This window comes from Miniopterus schreibersii (genome assembly GCF_964146895.1).
Source record: "Miniopterus schreibersii genome assembly, chromosome: 2".
NCBI lineage: Eukaryota > Metazoa > Chordata > Mammalia > Chiroptera > Miniopteridae > Miniopterus > Miniopterus schreibersii.
This window is the reverse complement of record NC_138102.1, coordinates 8,089,339-8,112,704: the sequence shown is the minus strand read 5'-3', so window position 1 is coordinate 8,112,704 and position 23,366 is coordinate 8,089,339. Positions and strand designations below refer to the sequence as shown.

General features: G+C 42.5%; 1 protein-coding gene across 3 annotated transcripts in view; it reads left to right on the top strand.

The window, feature by feature from the left end:
- The window catches only part of PDLIM3 (PDZ and LIM domain 3), a 30,316-nt gene extending 10,651 nt beyond the window's left edge, over window positions 1–19,665 (top strand). The window contains exons 4-8 of one of the 3 annotated variants that reach the window (XM_081127229.1): window positions 7,458–7,525; window positions 13,019–13,282; window positions 14,885–15,009; window positions 16,597–16,708; window positions 17,860–19,665. In XM_081127229.1, the coding sequence (XP_080983355.1) occupies window positions 7,458–7,525; window positions 13,019–13,282; window positions 14,885–15,009; window positions 16,597–16,708; window positions 17,860–18,049 (759 nt within the window). In that variant the 3' untranslated portion in view covers window positions 18,050–19,665. Of the gene's footprint in view, window positions 1–6,956; window positions 7,145–7,457; window positions 7,526–13,018; window positions 13,283–14,884; window positions 15,010–16,596; window positions 16,709–17,859 lie in introns of all 3 variants that reach the window. The other 2 variants (XM_081127230.1, XM_081127231.1) reach the window with 2 other exon arrangements.
- Window positions 19,666–23,366: the final 3,701 nt, after the last annotated feature.

The following is a 23,366-nucleotide window of genomic DNA, read 5'->3' as shown; positions in this document are numbered from 1 at the left end:
GTCTTCTCTGAGATTTAGATGACCCCGCTTTCTCACATCAAGAAAACAAAGACGGATGCCTGGGCAAACACCTTGTTAAAAGACAAATATGTTCTCACCAGGAAAATTTGGCTATATCTACATACAGTCCGCTTATTTTTTTCATTTTTAAGATGGACTTCTGCCAAAAGACCGTGAGGTAATCCAAGAGTTTAAGATGTTAAAACAAAGCAAAAAAAGGGAGTAGGGGAAACAACCATTTGCAACAGGTATCTAATCTGTTATTGTAACTTCAATCCTTCGAGGTCTTCACCCAGATCCTATTTTACACCCTTCTTTAATTCTCAGTTCTGGCATTCTGTAATTAAGTTTACTCCATGAAAAGCCTTGCATTATGTAATCATGGTGATATTCTGCCCACGCAGTTGAATAACAAAGACAAAGGATTTTCCCTTGAGGCAACTCTATCTACTGAGCAAAATTCATTTAATAATCTGATGCTTATCTGACCATGTCTGCCCTCAAAGGCTCCAAAAATCTGAAGTTAAACCAACCCTCAATTGTGCTGTATGGCAAATGTAATTAAGGAAAGGATTTCAGAACCTCTACTTAGAAGCTCCCCAAATTTAGAGAGACAGATACATAAATTCAATATCCCTTTGGTTTAGTGTTCCTCCTAAACAGAGGAGACATTCCCAAGGTATCGGATGAAAATGAACTGAAGGCATCTTTGTAATTGATGCTTCACCATCAATTGGGATCATCAACCCCTGTGTTTGTCCTGCAGGGTCTCCACTTGTCTCCATCAGCCTCCATTCTCTTCTCTATGAACTACATGCAGAGTAGTGTATGTACATGTATCTCATAGGGCTTCTCAAAGACTTAAGTAAAAATAAAATAGAAAAAAATTGGCACATTGAATTGTTCACAGAGATATTAAGTGGGAGCTCTTGTAATTACTGGTACATTCCCCAGCCCCCCTCCCACCAGGCTGTGATCAGAAGGCCCCCTAGGAAGCTGCCTCTATGACAGGGCTTCCTAGAGACCAGGAAAGCCTTCCTCCTTACTGTCACAAGATTACTTTGGATTCAAACATGGAAGGAACAGGAGGGTCTAAAGATAAACTGCATTTTCTAACATTGCCCAGGACCAATCCTGGGAACCAATTCTCAGAATACAGCTCTGCCACCACCCCCGCTTTGCAGATAAAAGTGACTGTGCAAGGAGAGAGGGATGTTTAGGTCAGATGAGGGCAGGAGAGCAAAAAATTGATAAGACAGATAATGAATGTGATGGTGAAGGGATCTGAATGCTGGTGGTGGTTTACCCTGGCCTCCTAGGCGGGTTGGTGAGTAAGAATACCGCTAATCTTTGATAGAAGAAAAGCTTAGAGGAAGAAAACACAGAGTTCTTGATGCAGAGCTGTCACTTGGATATAGCCCTTCCCAGCAATGCCACACCCACTGGCTTTTTCCTGCCCTTATCAATTCATCACTTACAGTCAACATGTGAGAAAAAGTGATCATGTGATGCTTTAAAAAAAAGACAAAACAAAAAAAACAGAAGTTTAAGGCTCAGATACACACATTTTCTGACCGCCCGATCTCTTATTATCACCAGGACAAACTGGATAGAATTCTGAATTTCCTTTTCCACATACAGTACACATCCAAAAGTATACTGCACCCTTTTGCAAATTATTTTTTCCTCCAAAATTTCTCCTAATTTTATAAACCTAATTTCATCAATGTCAGATGCCAAGATATGGGGCCAATTAGACAGATTTGACCAAAGTCCCAAAGCCCCAGTGATCCCTTATGATGTCGCAGCGCCCCCTCTGGCATGTGGGTGACTGACTCCGGACTCACCAACTACTGTACGTGGTGCAGGGGGACCTTAGGCTGAGATGGGAGCCTGTGCTTTGCTAACATCTCTCTCCAGAACTGGAGTTTAAGGGCAATTGTCTGAGTTTTAGCACTAGAAGAGGTTCCTTTTGTAAACTCTGAATATTGATTTATGACTGCTTATTCCAAGAACTGAATCTTAAAATATAATCCTAATTTGAAATTTTCTGGCCTCTCGACAATCACGTGTTGGCCCATGTGCCCTGCATTTTTGGGGGTTAGATAATACGGACATTTATGATACTACACACGGGGGAAAGATAGAGAAGGAAATAGGTTTTAAAAAAAGGTGAAGGTTGGGTTAAGGGCTACAGACGCCAGTCAGATGGAGCCTTTAAACATTCCTTTAGCTTGAGTCATGAGTAATTCTTACTGACACTCTCTCCAAGAGGCCCGTGTGAAGGGCTCTGCGATAAGAACCATTTCAATTATTTTCCTAATGGACCAAAGGATTTCTGCTCCTACATCCTCAGGCCAGGTTTCAGCATGATCAGCAGTTGGGACAGACACTCCCTACCCAACACAGCTCACTTGCAGCACAGCCTCTGTTCCCCGGACTCCCACAGCATGCACAGAACAGCACACAGGGATAAAAGGCCAAGCGGTGAGTTTCACTTGCAGAGTGAGACTCGAGAAAAGCTAAACTGCCGTCATGTTTATGTTCTTCTTTTATTTTTTTAATTAGCACAAAGCTATGCAAAGAGTTGTCCCGCCCTCCCCCCCAAATGAGAACTACAAACTCTGGACAACAAAGGTGTGTCCATCTGAGAAACAAATGCCATTAACGCATTTAAGATGCCTCGTAGGTGAACAGTGAAATGCCACTGAGCAGTACACAATGTGGTTCTTGTTTCTCAGCCCAAGTCAAAGTTATGTGGCCTTTGCTATTGGAATAAAATACTCTCTTTCATTTAAAAAATAATATATGTTTGTTGGGGAAAAACCTGACTACTGTATATCCTACCATCCAAACGCAGCCACAAATAATAAAATGTCAGTATATTTATTTCCAGTCTTTTTCCCTGTGCATAAAGATATGCTCTAGAGACTTTTTCTTACACAGTTATAGTAATACTTGATACACAATTTTTAATATATGGCTTTTTTTTCATTTTTCCATGCCATTATTAAATAGTTAAATTTTATTTTTATGAGTTTAGACCCAAAACATTAGAGGATATTTAGATCAACCTCAGCCAATGAATACACACCTTCCATACAGCCCTGAATCTGGCCTATGAGCTGACACATGCATTTTCCTGTACAAAGCATTGTTCTAGACTAAAGGTATGTTAGAGTCCTATGTCCTTCTTTAAAGCCCACATTCTTAAATAAAAAATTACCCTCATCGTTTCACGTTAGCTGAACAACTGAAAATGATAATGTAGCTATCACAAGACAGGAAGGATGCTTTTCCAACCCAGAAATGGTTCTTCTCTAAATGAGAAGATAGCTGTTTCCACTTCCAGATAAAGGCCTGAACCTTGTCATAGCAGATTTGATAATAAAGATGCACTACGTGCACAGTCAGGTGGGGTAAGGGTTGAAGTTCTTTATATTTTCATAAAATAACCTCGTTCTACAATGTTTTGATAACTGGGTGGCAACCTACACAGAGCCAAGTTTTCATAATCCCCATGTCCTCCAATTCTTCCCTGGTGAGAAATGGGAAAAACATGAAACAGATCCCTGCAGAAAGTGATCATAAGGGTAACTTTATTTTTCATTTGCAGGGTGAGGCTGAGGCAGGGGGAGTGATTGTTCATAAATTGCAGACATTATAAAATAGAATCATTTAGTCAGTGTAGTTTGATCAAATGTATGATCACCTGATATAGTCTTTCCCTTATTTCCCCACCATTTTTTCTTATAAATAATATATATGTATATTATCAAACATGTTGTTTGTTGGAGTTGACAGTTGCCTCCGTTCTCATACTCAGTCTTTACCTGTGAAAACTTCTCCCAGTGAGAAGCTGAAAGGTGAACTGTCTTTGAATGTTCTCATTGATGAGGTCGTTCCAGGACCTGGGAGATAGTTGAGGAGAGTTGCTTTCTCCCGACATCAGCAGATCTCTGCTTTTAATCTGACAGCCCTAGCATTTCATTAATTCAAAATATCATTTATTAATATAAACTCCTAACATTTAAAAATAATATTTAAAAATGTAATTAATTGCAATGGTTATTTACTGAATGCCTAAGAGGTAAGAATCACTTGGATGCTTTTGTCTGGGTAGAATAAACACAAGAGCTGGACTCTAGTAACTGCTATATAAAGTTTTTACTGGTATTTTCCATGACTAATGATTTTCCCCTATAAAATAAAATAAAAAATTAAAGTGGAATAACAAACTTCTAATTGGGTTTGTCTTTCCATTCTGTTTGACCATCAACAGTGATGTAAGGGTTGGATAGAATGTTGCCTCTGTGCCATCTTGAATTTTTTGTTTACCTCTGGTGTACACATTTCATTGTGCTTTTTTGGAATGACTCTAGCAACCCATGAACTAATGCTTTGCAAAGCCTAAATATGAATGTTTGAAGCCTGTATTAGAAAAACTTCCTTTTATGATCTGACTAGAAAATAGAGGGGTTATATTTTTCCTTAACAAATTACACATTTGTGACTTTTGGAACATATAACCAAAACTGAAAATAGCAAAGAAAAGCTTGGAGCTGATTAACTTATGTGCTGCTATTGTGAAGTACCACGAGAGATTATTAGTGCACATATACTTTCAGGAAAGTTCCCTAGCTTACAGGACAATCACCACGATCCATGTTAATTTACCATTTTAAGACTAATAAAATAAGGGCAAAGATTTTTCCCATAAAGCCATCACATGACATTAACTAATTTTTATAAATTCAGTCCTGTTTACCAAGATCTTGAAAGTGTATCATTATTTAAAAAATAATAATAAAGCTACGTTCCAAATAGCTTGAGACCTTCAGTCCTGCCTGATTCACTCTTTTAATTAGCCTGAGAGATTTATAATCCGCTAAAACTAAATTAGGCAATTAGCCTCTGTCTTCTTTCATATAAAAAGAAAAAATAACAAAGGCTTGAATCATGGCCATTGTCATTACTTAAAATTATTTCCAGTTCACAATTTCATGCCATCATAATGGCTAATCATAATGGTTAATCATAAAACAGCCAATCCAAATTCATTATTAAATCAGCCAAAAAAAATCAGATTGTACCACTCTATAAATGTTGGACTACACACATTTTCCCATGTTCTGGGATTCGGCATTTTTCTAAAGCCACATTTGGCTGTTTTCAGTCATTCTGCTATCAAATAACGGTAACTATATTGTCACCATACCAACTCAGAAGCATGGGCCATTATTCTGGAGGGGAAAAAATGGAATCAATAAGCTAGTAGTCAATTCAATCACTCTATAGATTCACAGGCTAATGTAGTCAACTTAGACCTTTTTGTCAAGTTCAGGAGGCTGTTAAAATATGCTCTCCAAGGCTGATGAGAAAGAAGCTGCTCTTGACCGCATCACAGATTTTAGGTACAACGAGATTTCGGACAGCTGGAGTCAAAGACTCCTTTGACGCTACATCCCATTTGCCTCGTCATAACTTTTTTTTTTTAAGGGAGCTTTGCCAATAGGCCTCGGTGGGGAAACGGAGTATGTGTAGTGACTGCCTGCTCGGGGGAACCAAAAGAAAGCATCATGTTGCTGGGGTCCCTACAGAAAGTTGCTGGTGTTCTCAGGCACAGGAATCTCTATGCAAAACCCTAAAAAGGGGGAGAAAGACTGTTTTCTAACAAAAAAAGCACCATCCCACAACTTACTCATCTGTAGTGACAAGAAGGAAAAAAACTGACATGAACAAGAATATTACAAGATCTTTTTCTTTTTTAATAAAATGTCTCTTTCCAGTAACATTCCAAATAATCATAAATGTTTGTACTACTTGAAATTTGTGTGAAACACTGGTGACACATTCACAAAAGTAAGTGAAGTTGATGTGAATGTGTGAGTGAAAATATTGCTGTGAAGATTTATTTTAGTGTCTGCCAAAGGAGAAGATTTGGAAAGAGAATCAGCTTATGTGCACTGCTTTTGGTTTTCTTCTGTTGCTTAGAAGAAGAAAATGTAATAACTTGATGAAGTTATAAATCTATATAAAAATTAGAAAATATGATTCCAACATTAAAATAATAATATAGAGCTTCAGATCATTCAGGTAGATTTCAAATTCAGAGTTTAGGACTCTGGTGTTTGACCTATTTCTCCAAACAATAAAGTGAAAATCCTTTTGTGAATCATACACATTAGCTGCCTCTGCATTGCTGACTCTAGTCTTTCCGGGACTAGAGTCAACACGAAGAGTCCTTTAAACACACGACAATGAAGTCATCACAGTAAAAAGGGGACGGGGGGTCTATAAATGTTACTCCTGCTTTCATAAAAAACAAGTCCTTTAATTACTATTTTTTCTAAACTTAAGTTATAACTTAACCCACATTAAGAATTTGGGGGTTTTGTTGTGGGTATGAAGAAAAAACAGAACTTTTCCTTGGATTAGTGAAAATGGTTCAGAATAGTTATTCACAAATGCTCACTCCCGCTCTGACCACTTTATTCCTTCATTTCCTAAAACGGGGGACACGTTATTAAAATATTAATAGAAGATAAAGCCAACGTAAGTCTACTTGAGAAAATGTTAAGTAGAATAGTGTTTCTAAGCTGAAAATCTCATTTCTCACGCAAAATTTCCCTATTCAAATGGGCTGCACGAGAATTTTCTAAAAGCTATGGGTATAGAAGTCAGCAGGGGACACAAAAAGATGCAATGTTTGAATTATTTTATAACAGTCTATAAATAAGGTCAATTCCTTTGCACCTTAACGTTTGGTGGGTAAATACCGCACACGTAAACTCCATGGAAAATGCAGAAATGTTTACTCCTAACTCCTCTTTAACCTTGCATTAATCTTGTAGGGGGAAAGAAGCCTTGACTAACAGCGGAGACGCTGGTGGTCTGCTCGCTAACCACTCGTTGTGCATTGTGTGGCTCTGTGTATTCTGTCTGCCATTGTACAGGAGTTCAAACCCATTGGTACCACGCACAACAGAAGGGCCCAGCCTTTTGTTGCAGCGGCAAACATTGATGACAAAAGACAGGTAGTGAGCGCCTCCTATAACTCACCCATTGGGCTCTATTCAACTAGCAATATACGAGACGCGCTTCACGGACAGCTGCGGGGTCTCATTCCCAGCTCACCTCAAAAGTAAGTACCGGCCTCCGGCTCCGGCCCGGTGTCTTTTCCCTTCAGAAGTCCAGCTCTTGCTGTTTCACGTTTACTTTCCCGAAGGCGCGATCAGATCTTTGTTTTAAAGACAAGCATCTAGACCGTGGTTGCAGTCGCTGGTCCCTGGACATTCAGTGGCCAGCTGGTTAAAGGGAAGGGACAGCTCTGGTCCCTTCACCACCTTAGTCATGTCACTGTCTGGTGGTAAATAACCCGCTCTGTACAGTTACTTTTATCTGAAACTACCGACCAGGCTTCCACTGAGGGACGTTTTAACCCTTTGTTTCCGCAGGATGTGAACTACTTTGAACACAAGCACAATATTCGGCCCAAACCTTTCATAATCCCAGGCCGAAGCAGGTCATACGCTCTGAGATTGTGGAGTTTGGAGTGCATGCTTCTTTAACAAACCCCACTAATGCCCCGGAAAAGTAACTGTTGGGTGTTTGGAGTGAGTTTTTCCATTTTGAAGCTTATTTCAAAAGCAAAGGAAACAAGCTCAGCAGAGTATAGAGCCAACTAACCTCCGTCTCCAAGAGTGAACACTAATCCATTTCACAGGATTACAGACCTTGAAATGTTGAGCAGTCACCACATATATTTATAACTAACACCCCTGGGGATCCCATCCAGAACACAGTGACCTCTGAGGCAGGCAGACGCACCCTATCCGGCTCAGGAAGGCCAGCCAGCAGGAACAAAAATGGGAACCAGCCCTCCCGGCAGGAGTAAGCAAGCAGGTGGGCCACAGATGCGGACGCCGGTGTCGCTTTCCATGTTAGACAGACTCTCATCACCCCCTCAGCACCTGCATCTCACCACGGGTCAGAGCCTGCCGGGCAGCCCCACTCACTCTAGCCCTAAGGTAAACATCAATTTGCATTCTTAGGGACACTTGCAAAGGAAGAGAGGGCACTTGGAAGGAACTTTTCCACCTGGGGGGAAATAAGTAATAAAGACAGAGTTGGGGGGAGGGGCACAGATGGGTTACCCTCATGGAAAACTGTGCACGCACTGGACTAGTGAGCAACTTCAGTGCTGTCAGTCAGAGAAACAGATCATCTTCAGATGACCCTTCTCAGAATCTTCTCTAGAAACTGACCTCCAACCTCCGAGGGAAGAAATGAATGCCCTGTGTTGCCACATCAGGAAATGGCAAACCCATTACTCCGACCTCAGCTACACCAGTCAGCCCAGAGGAAGGAAGTGGGTGATTAGGTGGCATTGATCCTGGCAGGTTAGAACATTGACTAACGATCTATATCAGGATTCCCAAACCAGTGGGCCACAGGTGGATTCATCCACAGACAGTGTTTTATTTAACACTCCGACTGTTTAAATGAACTTGGGTAAGTGCCTTTAAGATGGAGCATCTATTCTCCAGCTTGTCCAGATAAATGCCCATCACTCTAAGTGCGTGATTCCTGGTTCATTTTCCTACATGTGCGACCCTCCTGGCCCCCAGAGACATCTGAGGTTATCACGCCCGCTGTGGATGGTCAATCATCACGTATATGTGATGTCCATGTGCAGATCTTTCCAGAAGCTAGGGTCAGGAGCACAGGATTGCTTCAAAATAAGCCAGACAACCTCGTGATATCAGACTCAGAAAGAGCAGGAGAAAGATGCTAACAAGGTGGTTACTACAAAATACATCTTTCCCCACTAGAAGGGAAGGACATGACTACAGCCCACCACTTACAAATGCAGCTGGCACAGAGCAAATCTGCAGTAAATGTTCACTAGATAAAGGAGCCAGATGTGGAGGGCGCCTGATATTTCCTGAGCAGCAAGAAGAACCAGGAGCTATGATCCCTCCCTCACTCCTGCTTGTTTGTCCCCTTGTTCCCACTCCATTTTCTTCTGTGTCTTTTACCTATTTCTCCACACTCGACAGCTTTCCCAACTCCACTCCTGATAATATAACAGCACCCAATTAAGAGTTAAAATGCTCTTTTACTGTTGAATAAATATAAGGGTGGGGCAAAAGTAGGTTTACAGTTGTGAGTTTATTCTTGTATGACTATTAATTATTCTATTATCTTTCCATACGAACAACTGCAGACCTATTTCGCCCCAATCTGTATATGCGTCCTCCTGAAGAAACACAGTTAACCTAATCTTCTTGCATTTTTTTGAGGTTAGCATAACAAGTCCACCACCTTGAGCTACAGGACTGCAAGAGGCTTGAGCAAAATTATAGGTTGGAGTAACACATATCTTGCCTTTGCTAAAAACCAGTGACATTTGATTTTACAAAAATTCAGGGAAAGTCGGAGAGATTCAGGTACACGAGGCCCTTCTTTTATATAGGGTGGGGCAAGAGTAGGTTTATAGTTGTGAGCAGGTGAAACACAGAGCTCATTCTTGTATTATTTATTAATTAATTATTGGATTATTTTCCATAGGAACAACTGTAAACCTACGTTTGCCCCACCCTGTGTTTTTGTTTTAATTCAAGTATGGTGATAATAACAAGTCCTTCATAATTCTATCATTGTTAGATGCCTTTCAATATAGCTGAATTTGGAAAGGGTGAGAGGAGAAACAGGGATGAGAGATTTGCTTAAAAAAAACCAGGTGCCAGTACACAAATCAGAAAGAACTATGAAAGCACCTCTGCTTCCTTCCTTTCTTCCTGTGGTCCCTCACTGTTTGCTCTAGCTTCTGAATTCCTTCTTCTCTCCAAATGGTCCTTCATCAAGGTGGAATTTTGAGTGGCTACATACCAAGCTACAGCTACACCATTAATGACCAACTTTTTAATCAGAAGTAAGTTGGAGATGCCAAATTGTTGGTATGTTCATCTCCCCCCAGGGCAGCGATTTTCAATGGGTATGCCACAAGAGACCCACAAAACTCTTTATAACATGCAGTACCTGACTCTTTAGTCAGGGGCACTGACCTCTTTTCCCTGAGATTGTCAAATAGAAAAATGACAACAGCCAACACGACAATAGCCATTGGCATGAATGAGTCAAAATTGTACCTATTTTATTTTTTCGTGAGATTGGCAAAATATATATATTTTTTGGTATGCCGCAGAATTTTAGTAATTAGTTTATGTGCCATGAGAGGGAAAAGGTTGAAAATCACTGCCCTAAGGTCTTACTACTAGTTATGGTTCTTAATTATTTCATCATTATTGAAAGATATTAAAAAGCCAGTATTTTCATATGCAAACATGTACATTTTTAAGGCCAACGATATCATTAAAAATATATGCAAGGTATTTTATAGATCCAAAAGATTAAATACAATCCTGTGAAGGGTTTTGGACAAGTTGCTTCCAGAAGCACGTCCCAGAAAGTCTGTATACACACCAGAGAAATCCGTTCTCTAACAATCTATCCAGGAGTAAAGTAACTGGGTGTATCATCAACCTTACAGGTGGTCTTGCCAAGTCAGTAAGTCAACGTCAAGAAAACTTGTTAGCAAGTACCTTTCCAAGTCACAGGAATAGGTCATGGTGACCCATGATGATATTCAGTGACTGGAGTCCAAAAAAACTTTTTTTAAAGATATTTTATTGATTTTGAGAGAGAGAGAAAGGGGAAAGAGAGAGAGAGAAACATCAATGTGAGAGCAAGACATCAATGGGCCACCTCTTGCCCATCAAGCCTGCCACCCAGGCTTGATGTGTCCTGACTGGCAATCGAACCGGCAACCTTCTGGTTCATAGAAAATACCCAACCAACTGAGCCACACTGGCCAGGGCCAAAACTTTTTGCATCAGCTCAAGAGATCTTTTTAAATTGTCCCAGAAATTCATAAAAAACTAATTCTTGTTTGCTTAGAGTTTATTTCCTATCTAATCAATAGGCAGGGGCCCTTAAAAAGAATGATAAACTAGGAAATAGAACACAATCTTTGCTTCAATAAAGTGATATACATATACATGCATGTATAGAGAACACTGAAAACAGAAAAAGATTGCTAACTACAAGTATAAAAAGAGGTCTATCTATAAGTTCTGAACTGATCCTAGTTTGTCCACTATCTAGCACCATGCCTGGCACACAGTAAGATCAGAGCAGTTATAAATGCTTGTTAGAAAGGTTCATTATTTTAAGCCCACATCTTCCAAGGTTTGACTTAAGTGTTTCAAATCCCTAATCTAATAAGCTTCATTACGCTTAGATCAAATCACTTGACCCTGACTCAACTGCAGTACAACTGAAATGTTCCTTCGATTTTTTCACTAACCGAAGTCGATTTCAGGAGCCAGTGTAGTGTTGAACCTACAGAAACGGCGAATAGGGCATTTGACATTTTGGTATGTGATCGCCCAGTTCACAAGTTGCGTTTTAAACAGGCTTTCAAGCCAAGGAGTGAAGGAGCAGGTCCATATTCACCTGCCCCATTTAGGCTCTGCGGGTGGTTGAACTGGATAACACAAGACAAAAAAAAAAAAATTATTCCATTAGTGACATGGGTTGTAGAGACTAATCAGGCTGTGACATTGATGAAGTCAACAAAATCAGGGCCCTGAATCCTTTCGGTTTGTGCTCTCTGTATGGGGCTGAGGTTGGCATTAGTAGCCCCAGAGAGTAAACACAGAGAAGGGTCCTACTTGAGCCCTAAGAGAATACTGCCGTTGAGATGAACACACCATATAAATTGTTTTCTGTCTTGAGTTTGCAGCAACACTCACCTGCAGGCATGACGGAGTTTACATTAATACTAATATTTCTTTTGGCCGTGTCTTAACTGTCTGTGCTTTTTAAAAAAAAAAAAAATCTCAGTATTGTACATTTTCTCTTAAAATGCATTTGTCATGACGCACGTAAAATGCACATAGAAACCTGGCGTTTTGGTTCTTGGTGTGTCGGCTGTGACCAGCCTCCTACCCGGCTTCATAGAGAACATGAGCTCTCCCCAGCCATTCTGAAAATTGCATGACTGGCCTTTCTGATGTTTTAATAGGAAATCCCCTCAACTTGTCTGTAAAAGGAAATGACAAATATGCATGAATATGTGTGTTTTCAAAAGTTTGCATGAAATAGTGGTGTATAAAAGAGGCATATCTTACCCCAAGGTAGCATCCAAAGAGTCCGAAATCACCTTACTTGCTCTCTAAACATTAATATATCAAGGTGACAAGCATTTGTTGGCTGTTCTAGAGCCTGTATTAAATCACTGAACAATTTTTAAAAGCATATTCCTCACAAAATTAAAAAATGAAAGTAGAAAAAGTTAAAATAGTCAAAATAAAACATTTACAAAGTAGCCTTAAAACATAATCTTTATCACATAACCTACATGTCTCTAATTACTACTCAAGTAAACTCAACTGCATTTCTGAAGCGTATTTATTTTGAAATTTCTAGACTAAATATTTAATGGATCTTCACGGAGCATATCCAGTTCCTATTTGTATGGATCATTCATTAATCTTTTAATTTTAAATATTGAATCTCAGAAATGTAAAAGGATACCCAGCCAATGCAATTTCCCTGCACCATTTGTCTGTGATATTGTCAAGTTTAAAATGACCTGGCCTATTTTTAAAAAGTGAGTGTGGTCACATCTTTTCTACTTTATATACAACTTGTTTACGTTGGCCTTTGACTTACAGATCGCCTGGTAGAACAGAGCCAAGAAATGCAACATCACCTGTCCCAATAATCTTGTGAAATTTTTCTCAATCATGAATTTTTAAATGTCCTCCCTATTTAAAAAAAAAAAAAATTTTTTTTTTTAGCCAGAAAGTTTGTTTTAATTTGATATTTAATTCACTTCTCACTTTTTGTCTTCAATGCCTTTTAACCTCTCTGTCCTTGTTTTCTGTGTTCTCCTGTCTGGTTCCTCTGGCTCCTGTGTCCTCCCTGTGTCACGTGGTCATTAACACAGTGGATGCAGTACTCCGTCCGGTATTGACTGTAGCAGCGGACGTAGCACCCCTTCTTCTGTCAGTACTGTTAGTACCATTTGCCCAGGGGACTTGAAAGTTGCTGCTAAGATGGCCCCTAACATTCCTTTGGAAATGGAACTTCCCGGTGTGAAGATTGTACATGCCCAGTTTAATACACCTATGCAGTTGTACTCAGATGACAATATTATGGAAACACTTCAGGGTCAGGTTTCAACAGCTCTAGGGGAAGCACCCTCAATGAGGTAATGCGAGTCTTTTTGAACCACGGGCATACTAACTAAACACATGGGCAATGTCAACGTCACGGGTGTCTTTTAACATTGTCTTGATTGCAAGAAAGTTATGTGAAAAGCTTTAAAGAAAAAACACTGAGGATTTATTGCAAATATCTAGGCCTAAGGATAAAGGTGATTTGAAGAATGAACTGAGTAGAGCTTTATGTGATGGATCGTAATAAACTGAAATCATGGAAGGACCAAATGTATATGTGTTTTGGAAAGCCACAATGTTCTTTACAAATGTCTGGTACAATACTTCTCAAAAGTGATTAAGAGTCTAGTGTACTCTCTGTTTCTCCTTTGCGGGTCAAAAATTGGGAAGGGATGGGAGGTCGGAGGGGTTTTAAAAGAGGTGATACTTCTCTTCCAATGGCATCTTGGGGAGAGGTCATTATTTTTCCATTTAAAATTTCTGCCATGAATAAGGGTTTAAGCTATTAATGTGGATATTTAATTTCCAAGGGTCTCTATTTTGATTAATTTCTTCTTTATTATAAGTATTTGTTCAATGTACTTTTGCCATCAAATATTTTCAATTAAAAATTTATTATAAGAAAATATTATTTTTTTCAATATTACAGAACCATTTTTTATAAACTAAAGTAGTATAATGCTTAAGTGTGCTATGTAACAATATCCAAAGCTATCTCTTGGGATGAATACAGTAAGATAATAATAGCATAATGTATCTTGAAGCCATTTTGTAAGGAAATTCAGATACATAAGATAATTATTTCCACATATGATATAGGTAATAAAATTATATGCAGATAGTAACTACCTTTTCTAGGTAATGCCATTAAATGACATAAAATAATAGAGCATTTAGTGCCTGACACGTAGTTTTATTGTGGCATTTTCTTTGCTTATCATGAATATATTTGTAGAAAGTTTATTAAAATAAAGCTTTTATTGTTGTAAATGAATTATAATGTGGCTACAAAAAGCAGTGTAGTCAAATACGTAACTCACAAATATGTGAAAGTTCCTACATTATGTGTTTCCAAACATTGGCAATTTGAATTCCTTCAATTTACCAGCAAAATGATACCTTTGTTGTTTCCAGAAATTAACAAAGCAAATTAATCTTAAAAATAAAATTAAACCACATACTTTTAGTTTCGTATCAGAAATGAATCTGAATTTAATGACAACTTTATGACTAAGACTAATGGAACTGGGCTCACTCCTGCACTTTCTATCATGTGCATGTTGCCTTTTTTGCTGAGAAAAACGTTTATTTTGTTCCTGTTTACAATTATATATCCAGCAGACGCAGGTCTTTTAAATTACTGTTCCCTAACAGTCACATCTTAGTTGCCCTCCATAGTATTTTGCCAAATGGAGAAGTGCTGATGTGGGCCCGAGGGTAAGGAATGACATTTTTAAGGCAGCCATGTGAATAAACAGTGTATTTGACCTATAATAGAGATTAACTTGAAAATACTGCATCTCCTCTCAGGAGTTGCTGCAGATGAGTGATGACTGTTTGTTGATGTCTGTGGCGTCGCGCACGTCGCTGCCTTGAGTGCCCCTGACACCGCCTTGCCTGCCGTGTATTTTCAGTGAACCCACAGCCTCGGTGCCCCCCCAGTCGGACGTGTACCGGATGCTCCATGACAACCGGGACGAGCCTACTCAGCCTCGCCAGTCAGGCTCCTTCAGGGTGCTCCAGGAATTAGTTAACGATGGTGAGTCGCCGTGAACGTCTGTGGCCAGTTATTGGCAGAGCCTGTTGCAAGGTTGGGGAGGGGAGGACAGCAGACAGACTGGGAATGAAAGTCGAAATATTGATTTTATTCAGAAGTCCAATGACTCTTTGTGCAGAGGATTTGGGTGGTGCCTGGTTTAGGAGAGGAGCTTCCAGGACGTGTCCCCAGGTAGCCACCAACTTGATAGAAAGGGCACCAAACACAAATCCCATCCACAGTAGTCAAGGGCTATCTGAGCTTACAAATTTTAAATAGTTTTAAGTGGACACTGCAAAGTTTCTCAGCCTCCCCATACTCCAGGGTATCATCATCAAAATTTAAAAACAACGTCATGAACCCTTAGTGTGTTCCCAATTCTGTGCTACATACTTTGCATGCATGATCACTTAATCCTCACAATAACTCCATGAGGCAGGAGCTAGCGTTTTCCCTGTTTCACAAATGAGAAACTGAGGCACAGAGCGGGTAGATCTGTACCAAGTCACCCAGCCAGAAAGCAGCAGAGCCGGGTCTGCAGCCTGGTCCTGTTGCCTTCAGGGCTCATACTCTTACCAACGTTTCCCCCCTCCCCAAGATATAGACTGTCCTTTCAAAGCCGCTCAAAAGTGCAAAATGCCCCCTTAGGGTGGCTATTTTCAAAAATAAAGGGAAAAAAGTGTTGTGAGGATGCGGAGAGATGAGGACCCTTGTACACCGCTGATAGGAACGTAAAATGGTGCAGCCCCTGCCCGGCAGCTCCTGAAAAGGTGGCCACAGAGGCCCCATCCGACCCGGCAACCCCCCCAGGCGTACACACACCAAGAGAAGCGAGGGCGGGGGCTCAGCTGAACAGCCGTGTAAAGGCACTTGTGCCATGTTCACAGCAGCGTGATGCACAGCAGCCGAAGCGTGGAAACAGCCCCAGCGTCCATGGATAGATGAATTAACCAGCTGTGGGGCAGGCATGCAGTGGAACATGATTCACCCTAAAAAAGGAATCAGATTCTGACACAGGGCGCAACACGGATGAACCTTTAAGACACTCTAAGTGAAATAAGCTAGGCCCAAAAGGACAAATATTGTATGATTCCGCTTCTGCGAGTATGAGGTTCCTAGGACAGGCAAGTCATGGAGACAGGACGGACATGGAGGTTACCATGGTCTGGGAGGGGAGGGCAAAGGGCAGTCACTGTTTCATGGGCACAAAGTTTCTGTTTGAGATGGTAAAGATTTCTAAAAAATGCATATAGGCAGTAATTTTATAACATCGAGAATGCACTTAATGCCACTGAATTATACCCTAACAACGATTAAGATGGTCGATTTTATATTAAGTATATTTCACCACAATAAAAAAGAAATGCAACATGCTCTCTGCTCCTCTGAGCATTTTCTAACAGCTCCCTATGACAACAAAGCTTGGTAACTAATTCTGTTTTGCAAGGCCCTGTTTCCGAGCGACCCAAAATGATACTACGGCGCAACTTAAGAATTCCTTAGGTTAAAGTGCACACCTTAAAATAGAAGCGGAGTACAAATTGGAGCCAGCTGTTCCCTTGCCGTAAATGGAAACACTTTGTTTTTCAGATGACCGTCCCTCTGGAACTCGGAGCGTGAGAGCTCCGGTTACGAAAGCCCACGGCGGCGCTGGCAGCGGGCAGAAGATGCCGCTCTGTGACAAATGCGGGAGTGGCATTGTGTAAGTTTCACTTTTAACCCAGCAGTCCCCTGTTCGCCTGGGTAGCAGCTCTCCATCTCTATTCACTGACCTGAAATGCAGCATCCACCTCACTTAGCACATTTTGACCAGAATTCCTTAGATATACCCTAAAATAGGCATATAATATGAGTCAGCAATCTTGACTTATAATTTCAGATTTTTCTCATGGAAAAAAAATGCCCAGAGTATATTTTTAAAATAATTTCCAAGAATCAAAACTTCCATTCAAGAAGCGCCCCTTTGTTAAGCTTCAAACTCGGAGTATTTCCTTTTCTGTATAAACCCAGGGAAACAAATAGGATGGTCATCAGGTTGTTCATCAAAACGCATGATCTCTCCCCAGTTTCTTAAGTCGCACAGACATCCCAACGTAATTTTTAAAAATAGAGTCCCAGCTTCCTTTTCAAGGCCCTTTATGTTTGAATACCCAGACTCGCTGGCTCAGATCTTCCAGGGAACCAGGTCATCTCCATCTCCCGCCGCAAGTGCCACAGGGCCCCTCTCCCACCCCTTTTCCTGTCCTGCTACCATCAGCTCCCGCAGGGAGGCACCATCGGTCCACTTACCCAGCGTCTATGGGGGGGGGGGGGCTGGTGACCGTAGCAAAAGCAGTTACTGCTCCTAAACGGTGGCACACTGGGTGGCACACTGTCCTGACAGTAGAGCCGCGTCCTCGGCTGTGTGAATGCCACCTCTGCCCTTTGAGCTGTTTTTTCTGTGCTCCGCAGAACAGAGGCTGGGCCACCAACACAGAGAGCAGTCAGAGGGCCTTGTCGGTGTGTTGACAGCAACCCGGGCCAAAGTCAGAACCCTCTCCCTCCGCAGAATCGTCTCCCTCTTTCACAGAGACAGTGGGGAGAGATCATGAAGTTAGAACCTATAGTTTTTAAGTCGGTGACTTGCTTGAACATCCAAAAATATTCCCACCGGAGACAGACATGTGATGGTTTATTCTGGCTGACTGCATCCCCCTGACAATTACATCAGCGTCACCGCTGTGCCCCTTTATACAGCTGGAGGCTCTAGCTTCCCGGATGGGAAACGGGGGCCACCTGCCTTAGCTGTGCGTGTGGCCCGGGCACCAGGCTCTGGGCTTTGTCATTCTGACTTGCTCTCGGTTTCCTCCCCAGCGGGGCCGTGGTGAAGGCGCGGGATAAGTACCGGCACCCCGAGTGCTTCGTGTGCGCTGACTGCAGCCTCAACCTCAAGCAAAAGGGCTACTTCTTTGTGGAGGGGGAGCTGTACTGCGAAACCCACGCCCGGGCCCGCACGAGGCCCCCGGAGGGCTACGACACAGTCACCCTCTACCCCAAAGCTTAAGGCTTGTGCAGCCCGGGCACGCACGCGCACTTACACAGGAAGACCCTAAGGACCCTGGGCAGAAGTGTAGCAAACTGCCGAGTCCAAAGCTAAAACCAAGGCCTGTAGATGTTTATCTTATCGCGCACTGAGGCGAGGGCATGGGAGGCGAGTGCCGCTGAGGCACAAACGTGCATTCGTGTTTTGCAGCTCTTTTTCTCTTTGGGGCTAGCAGTAATTTGACGACATTTAAACCAATCATTTTTTGTATGTCCTACTCCACAATTTCAGTTCCTATTTGGACCGTCAAACATGTAAACATCACGCTGTTTGGGGGAGTCTAATGGTCTTTCCTTAGCAAGTTGGTTTTGCAGTTGTCGTAAATGCCAAATGATGCCCTTGTATTCTAACACGCCCTGCAGTTGTCTGTTGCCTGCTTTAACGATTAAAGTGCATGTCGGGGAGAAAGTCCCTGGATTTCTCTAGTTTCATGCGCAACAATCATGCTGCTGGATGCAACGTACGTAAGAAACACAAAAAACATTTTTAAAATACCTGATGAAGCGGCGCTCAGTGAATTCAGCTAAAATCAACATTCCAGTGAGAGGGCCCAGTCGTACATACACTAACAACCCGGGTATTTTAAGAAAACGTGGCTTCTTCCACTTTTATTACTCATTTATTCTTTCTTAGGTGCCCACAGTTTCTGCTGATAGGAGGGGCACTTAAATTTGCTAGTTAAAGGTCATGCAGCCTCTTTCAGATTAAAATCATTTCTTTTGCTGTGAAATTGTCTCTTTCATTTTAAATGTCTCTTTCACATATTCAGTCGAATTCAAGGTGCAGACTCCATCGAGTCTGTTTCTTTGTGCTCAAAGATTGACCGCCACCTCCTCTTCCTCCCCAAGATAGCATCTCCAAGAGGAGACAGTTTAGGGGACCTCCTGAGGAAGGGAGGGGCTGCTGGACGCCTGGGGTCCTGCTTGCAGCCACTGCCTAAGTCATTGGTTTCCCTCATGGTCTGTTTTCTCAGATAGTTGGGACTAAGCAATAACCCCGTCTCTACCAACACTTCCAAAAGCGTCAACTTGGCCTTTGCTGGAGTCAGACATGAACTCCAGGGGAGTTCTGGCCCCTGGCTCTGCTTCGTCACCTTTTCTGTCCTAAGGTGGTGCTAGGACAATGCCCCTGACCTGCATGTCTCACCTATTTCCCATGTTCCTCACTGGGGACACGGGGGAACGTCTGAAACTGTCCCCACCAAGAACAAAGCATGGGGAACCAGCAGGGTGGGGAGGTGGGGACTGTCTCAGGCGCCCTGTCTCATGACTTCATCACCTCTCGTCTACCGCAGCTGCTGTGTACAAGCCTGGAGTGAGTTTTCTCCTATTGCCCGCAATGAGAAGTAGTAAGGCACAAGTCATACGGCTCCCAGATTCTCCCAAACTTAACTAATATTCCTGACCCTGACCTGTCCAGGGTTTTGATGCAGTGAGAGGAGCCCTGTCTGGCCACTCTAGGCCCTCGAGATTGCAACTGGAACCCCTGCACCCAAACATAAATTCCTTAACAGAATTACTAAAATAAAGTATATAAGAGATTCTGACATCAAAGAAATGAATGGATCCAAAATACATTACATTTTTGGTTCAGTTGTTAAAGTATTTTGCTCTGGGAAAGATACAAACTTAAAAGTTTGAAAGCTACTGACCTAGAAAACCTGAGAAAGTTAAACTCCAAAGCAGCAGTGGAGAAAACTGAAAACCAACCCACCTTCCCCTCTGGAATCTTGAAAAGGTGGGGGAATTGACGGCAGCCCAACCAGCATTTCTGGACTAGAGGGTAAAGGCCGAGTTCCTACAAGGAGGCTCGAGGAGAAGCTGTTACCCCAAGGTGTCCCCCCTCTGCCCTGCACTGTAACACTGCCAGGGCACTTCCCAGTCTGCTAGGTAGTACTCGGAGGGGGTGCACCAGCATCTCCAACCTGGAGTCAGGAAGCCCAGTGGAGAGTAGGGCACCCCACTGAAAAGGGGTTAGATGAAGCCCGAATGAAAGACTTGTGAGAAAAGCAGTCACCTGCGCACCCTCAGTAAACTTGCAATCAGGGCACTTATTTGACCCCGGCAGGCGCCCAGCTGGGGAGAAAGGCGTTCACTCCCATTGCTCAGTCTCCTCAGAGGGAGGGAAGACTGTATCATCGCCCCAGAATGCGAAAGCTTCGCGTCAAAGAGGCTCTTAACCCTCTGTCTCCTTGGTCCCGATCCTGTCCTCAAGTGATGTTCCTCAAGTTCTCTTTCCAGCTCAGTTTCCCACTCGGTCTCTCTCTGCCACCGCTCGCTCTTCTCGGCTTGCAAACCCGCTCAGACACTCCATACCGTCCTGAAAATATCCCTGCCCTGCATCTCTTCCTGCCCGAGCCACCTTGATCTCTCTGTGTCCATCCCTGTAGCACACCAAAGGCCTCGGAGTTAGAGCAACTCCACTTCCCAGTGTCCCCACCATACCGCTATTAATGAGTCTTCTTTTTAATCTTCATTCAAGGATAATTTTTCCACTGACCTTTAGAGAGAGAGGAAGGGAGGGAGGGAAGGAGAGAGAGAAAAAGAGAGAGAAAGAACAATGATGTGAGAGAGACACATTGACTGGTTGCCTCCCTGGACCCACCCCGACCGGGGTGGACCGGGGCTGGGGATTGAACCTGCGACCAAGGTACGTGCGCTTCACCAGGACTTGAACCCTCGACCCTTCAGTCCGAGGGCTGGCACTCTAACCACTGAGCAATACTGGCCAGGGCTATTAATGTCTTCTTAAAGTGGCAATCAGCTTCCTAAGAGCCAGAGCTAGTGGTGAGTTGTGGGGTTCATCTTCCTGCCTAGACGTCATCAGGTGAAAATGAACACTAGAAGAAACTTCAAGAGGGCTGGTGTGGAGGTTGTTTGCGTTGGGATCAAGTCTTTGAGCTGTCGGAGGCCCACAACCCACTCAGGACTTCCTGAGTCACCAGCACATAGGCCCCTTTCTCTGACCAAAGCACCAGGCTTAGGACAAATGCCCAAACTGTTAGATACCAGGAGCTGTTTGGTTATTGTTGCATATACTATAGATCTCAGCTCTGATTAATGACAGCCTTGTGATCTCAGGATTAAGAAAAGCTCTTCTGAAACTAAGAAACCCAGAAGTATTGTAGTCGGGTGATACACTGCTAAGAATAGACTGGGCAGGCTTGTTTGGGTGCCGTGCTCTTGAATTGGTTCCAGATTCTTGAATCTGCAGCTGTGAGTCAACAGGTGACAGTGCATTCTGTAGGAGGGGCTACTATTTGAGGATTTTGAAATTTTGTGACTCACAATTATTTTAAATTGGCAGTACAGAATTTAATTCTGTCCTTTAGCAATGAACCTCACAAAGAAAAATCAGACCCTTTCAGGGCAGCCGTTGGACTGACTGCCATGTGTGACCAGAGAAAGCATCTCCCACTGTCAATCTGACATGAGACCGAATGAAAGGGAAGCAGTTCCCGTGCACTGGGGAGTTTGTACTGGTGACATGTGATGTCATATTAGGAACTTTCAGCTCTGGCATTAGCTATATTCACCTCTATGCTTTTGTAAAATTTAGATGAAATATTATCCTATCTCATAAAACTGTAAATGTTATGGGGGAAAACATTAAACTGATTTGGGCAAAACCCCAGTTTCAGAACCAGAAAGTTACAGACTATTTGAAAAGTTCCTAACCTTCCCATGTGCCAATTGTATCCCATATAAATCTGGAAAATAACCTTTTTTCATATAATTCTGCAATTCTCAACACCATTAAGTATAAGCAAGAATATTTCACCAAAAGCTTAAATACTGGGAGTCTAATTACATTAGGAAGGGAGGAAATTTAACATCCCCCAGTATAAGCATCTTGATTCTAAACTTTGTTTACTGCTTTGAAATGGATAATGAACCTGTCAGTGTCACAGGAGCAGGAACAGTGACAGGTGGGCCAGGCAAGTGTAATGCATATTCGTGCCAAATTTTTCCAAACATCACTGACCCAGATTTCTAGGCACTGAAGACCTGAGTGCTCACCAGCACCAAGAGCCTATGAGGCTCTCAGTGGTCCAGGTCTCAGGAGAATGGGGTTTTCTCCATTTTGGAAGTCTAAAGGAAATTTCATTATACTACTCCCTTTTATCTGATCCTGATATATGCTCTTGGCAAGCAAATGCTCATTTTACTTGACTTTAGCAACTTGGCAATGAGAACCTTAGGGTCAAGATGGTAGAATGAGAGCACACATAAGAAAAACACATTTTACAATTAAAGTAGGTAGCTGCTGTAGATGATTATATTCTTTACAGTACATGATGGGTCAATTGAATGACGATGGATACTGACACCGATCTCATACTGTACGAAAATCAGTTCCAGATAAATAGCAAATCTAAACATGAAAGGTTAAACAATACAGCTCTTGTAAAAAAGCATGGAAGAATCACTTCATGACCTTGCAAAAGCAGACTTTGGGTGTCCAATCCCGAGGAGCTGGCATCAGCGTGCAGAGCTCGGGTAGGGTGAGGCGCATGGCCCTGCATGGGACTGGCTGGTACGTGGTTCCAGAGCCCAGGGAGGATGTGGGGCTTCTACACAGAGAGGGGACCAGCATAGAGTGACAGAGCCCAAGAGGGGTGAGGAGCGTGTCTAGGAGGAGGAGAGGCCTGACAAGGGTCCAGAGTCTAGGCAGAGCAGGAGGGAAGGGGCAGGGTACTGGAACCTACGTGGGATGAGCAGGGCATCCTGGTGGAGGCTATGGTGAGAGACTGGCACTGAGGGAATGAATATTTCCGAGAGCATTGCTCACATAAGTAAGTACATAAAGGGTAACTGAATCAGCTTTCTCATTGCTGGTAAGTGACAAGCATGGAAATGGAAAAAACAAGAAAGCACTGTGCTGTCAGATCAGAACTGGAGGCATCGTGAATTCATGGTACTCAACATAAACAGATATAGAAATAGCATGGATGTGCATGCGTGCTTGTATGTGTAAACATATATACACATGCATGCAGACACTCCCTAGTTCTGTCCACTGAGATGGCCTGTGGGCAGCTACACCGGTCAGCCACGTGCTCGCGTAGCACTCACACTCTGGCCACTGAAAACCATTCTCCTCTAAAAGAAACAGAAGCTTCTGGGAGAAATGGCCAGTTAACAGGCTGGGCAGGAAAAGCATAGAGTGAGCCTGGGATGTCCGGGTATGTCGAGAAAATGAAGAAATGCTCCGGGAATGAAGGAGGCATGTCAAACACACACAGAAGCCAGCCAGAGAAACTCCAAGGGACCCAGTT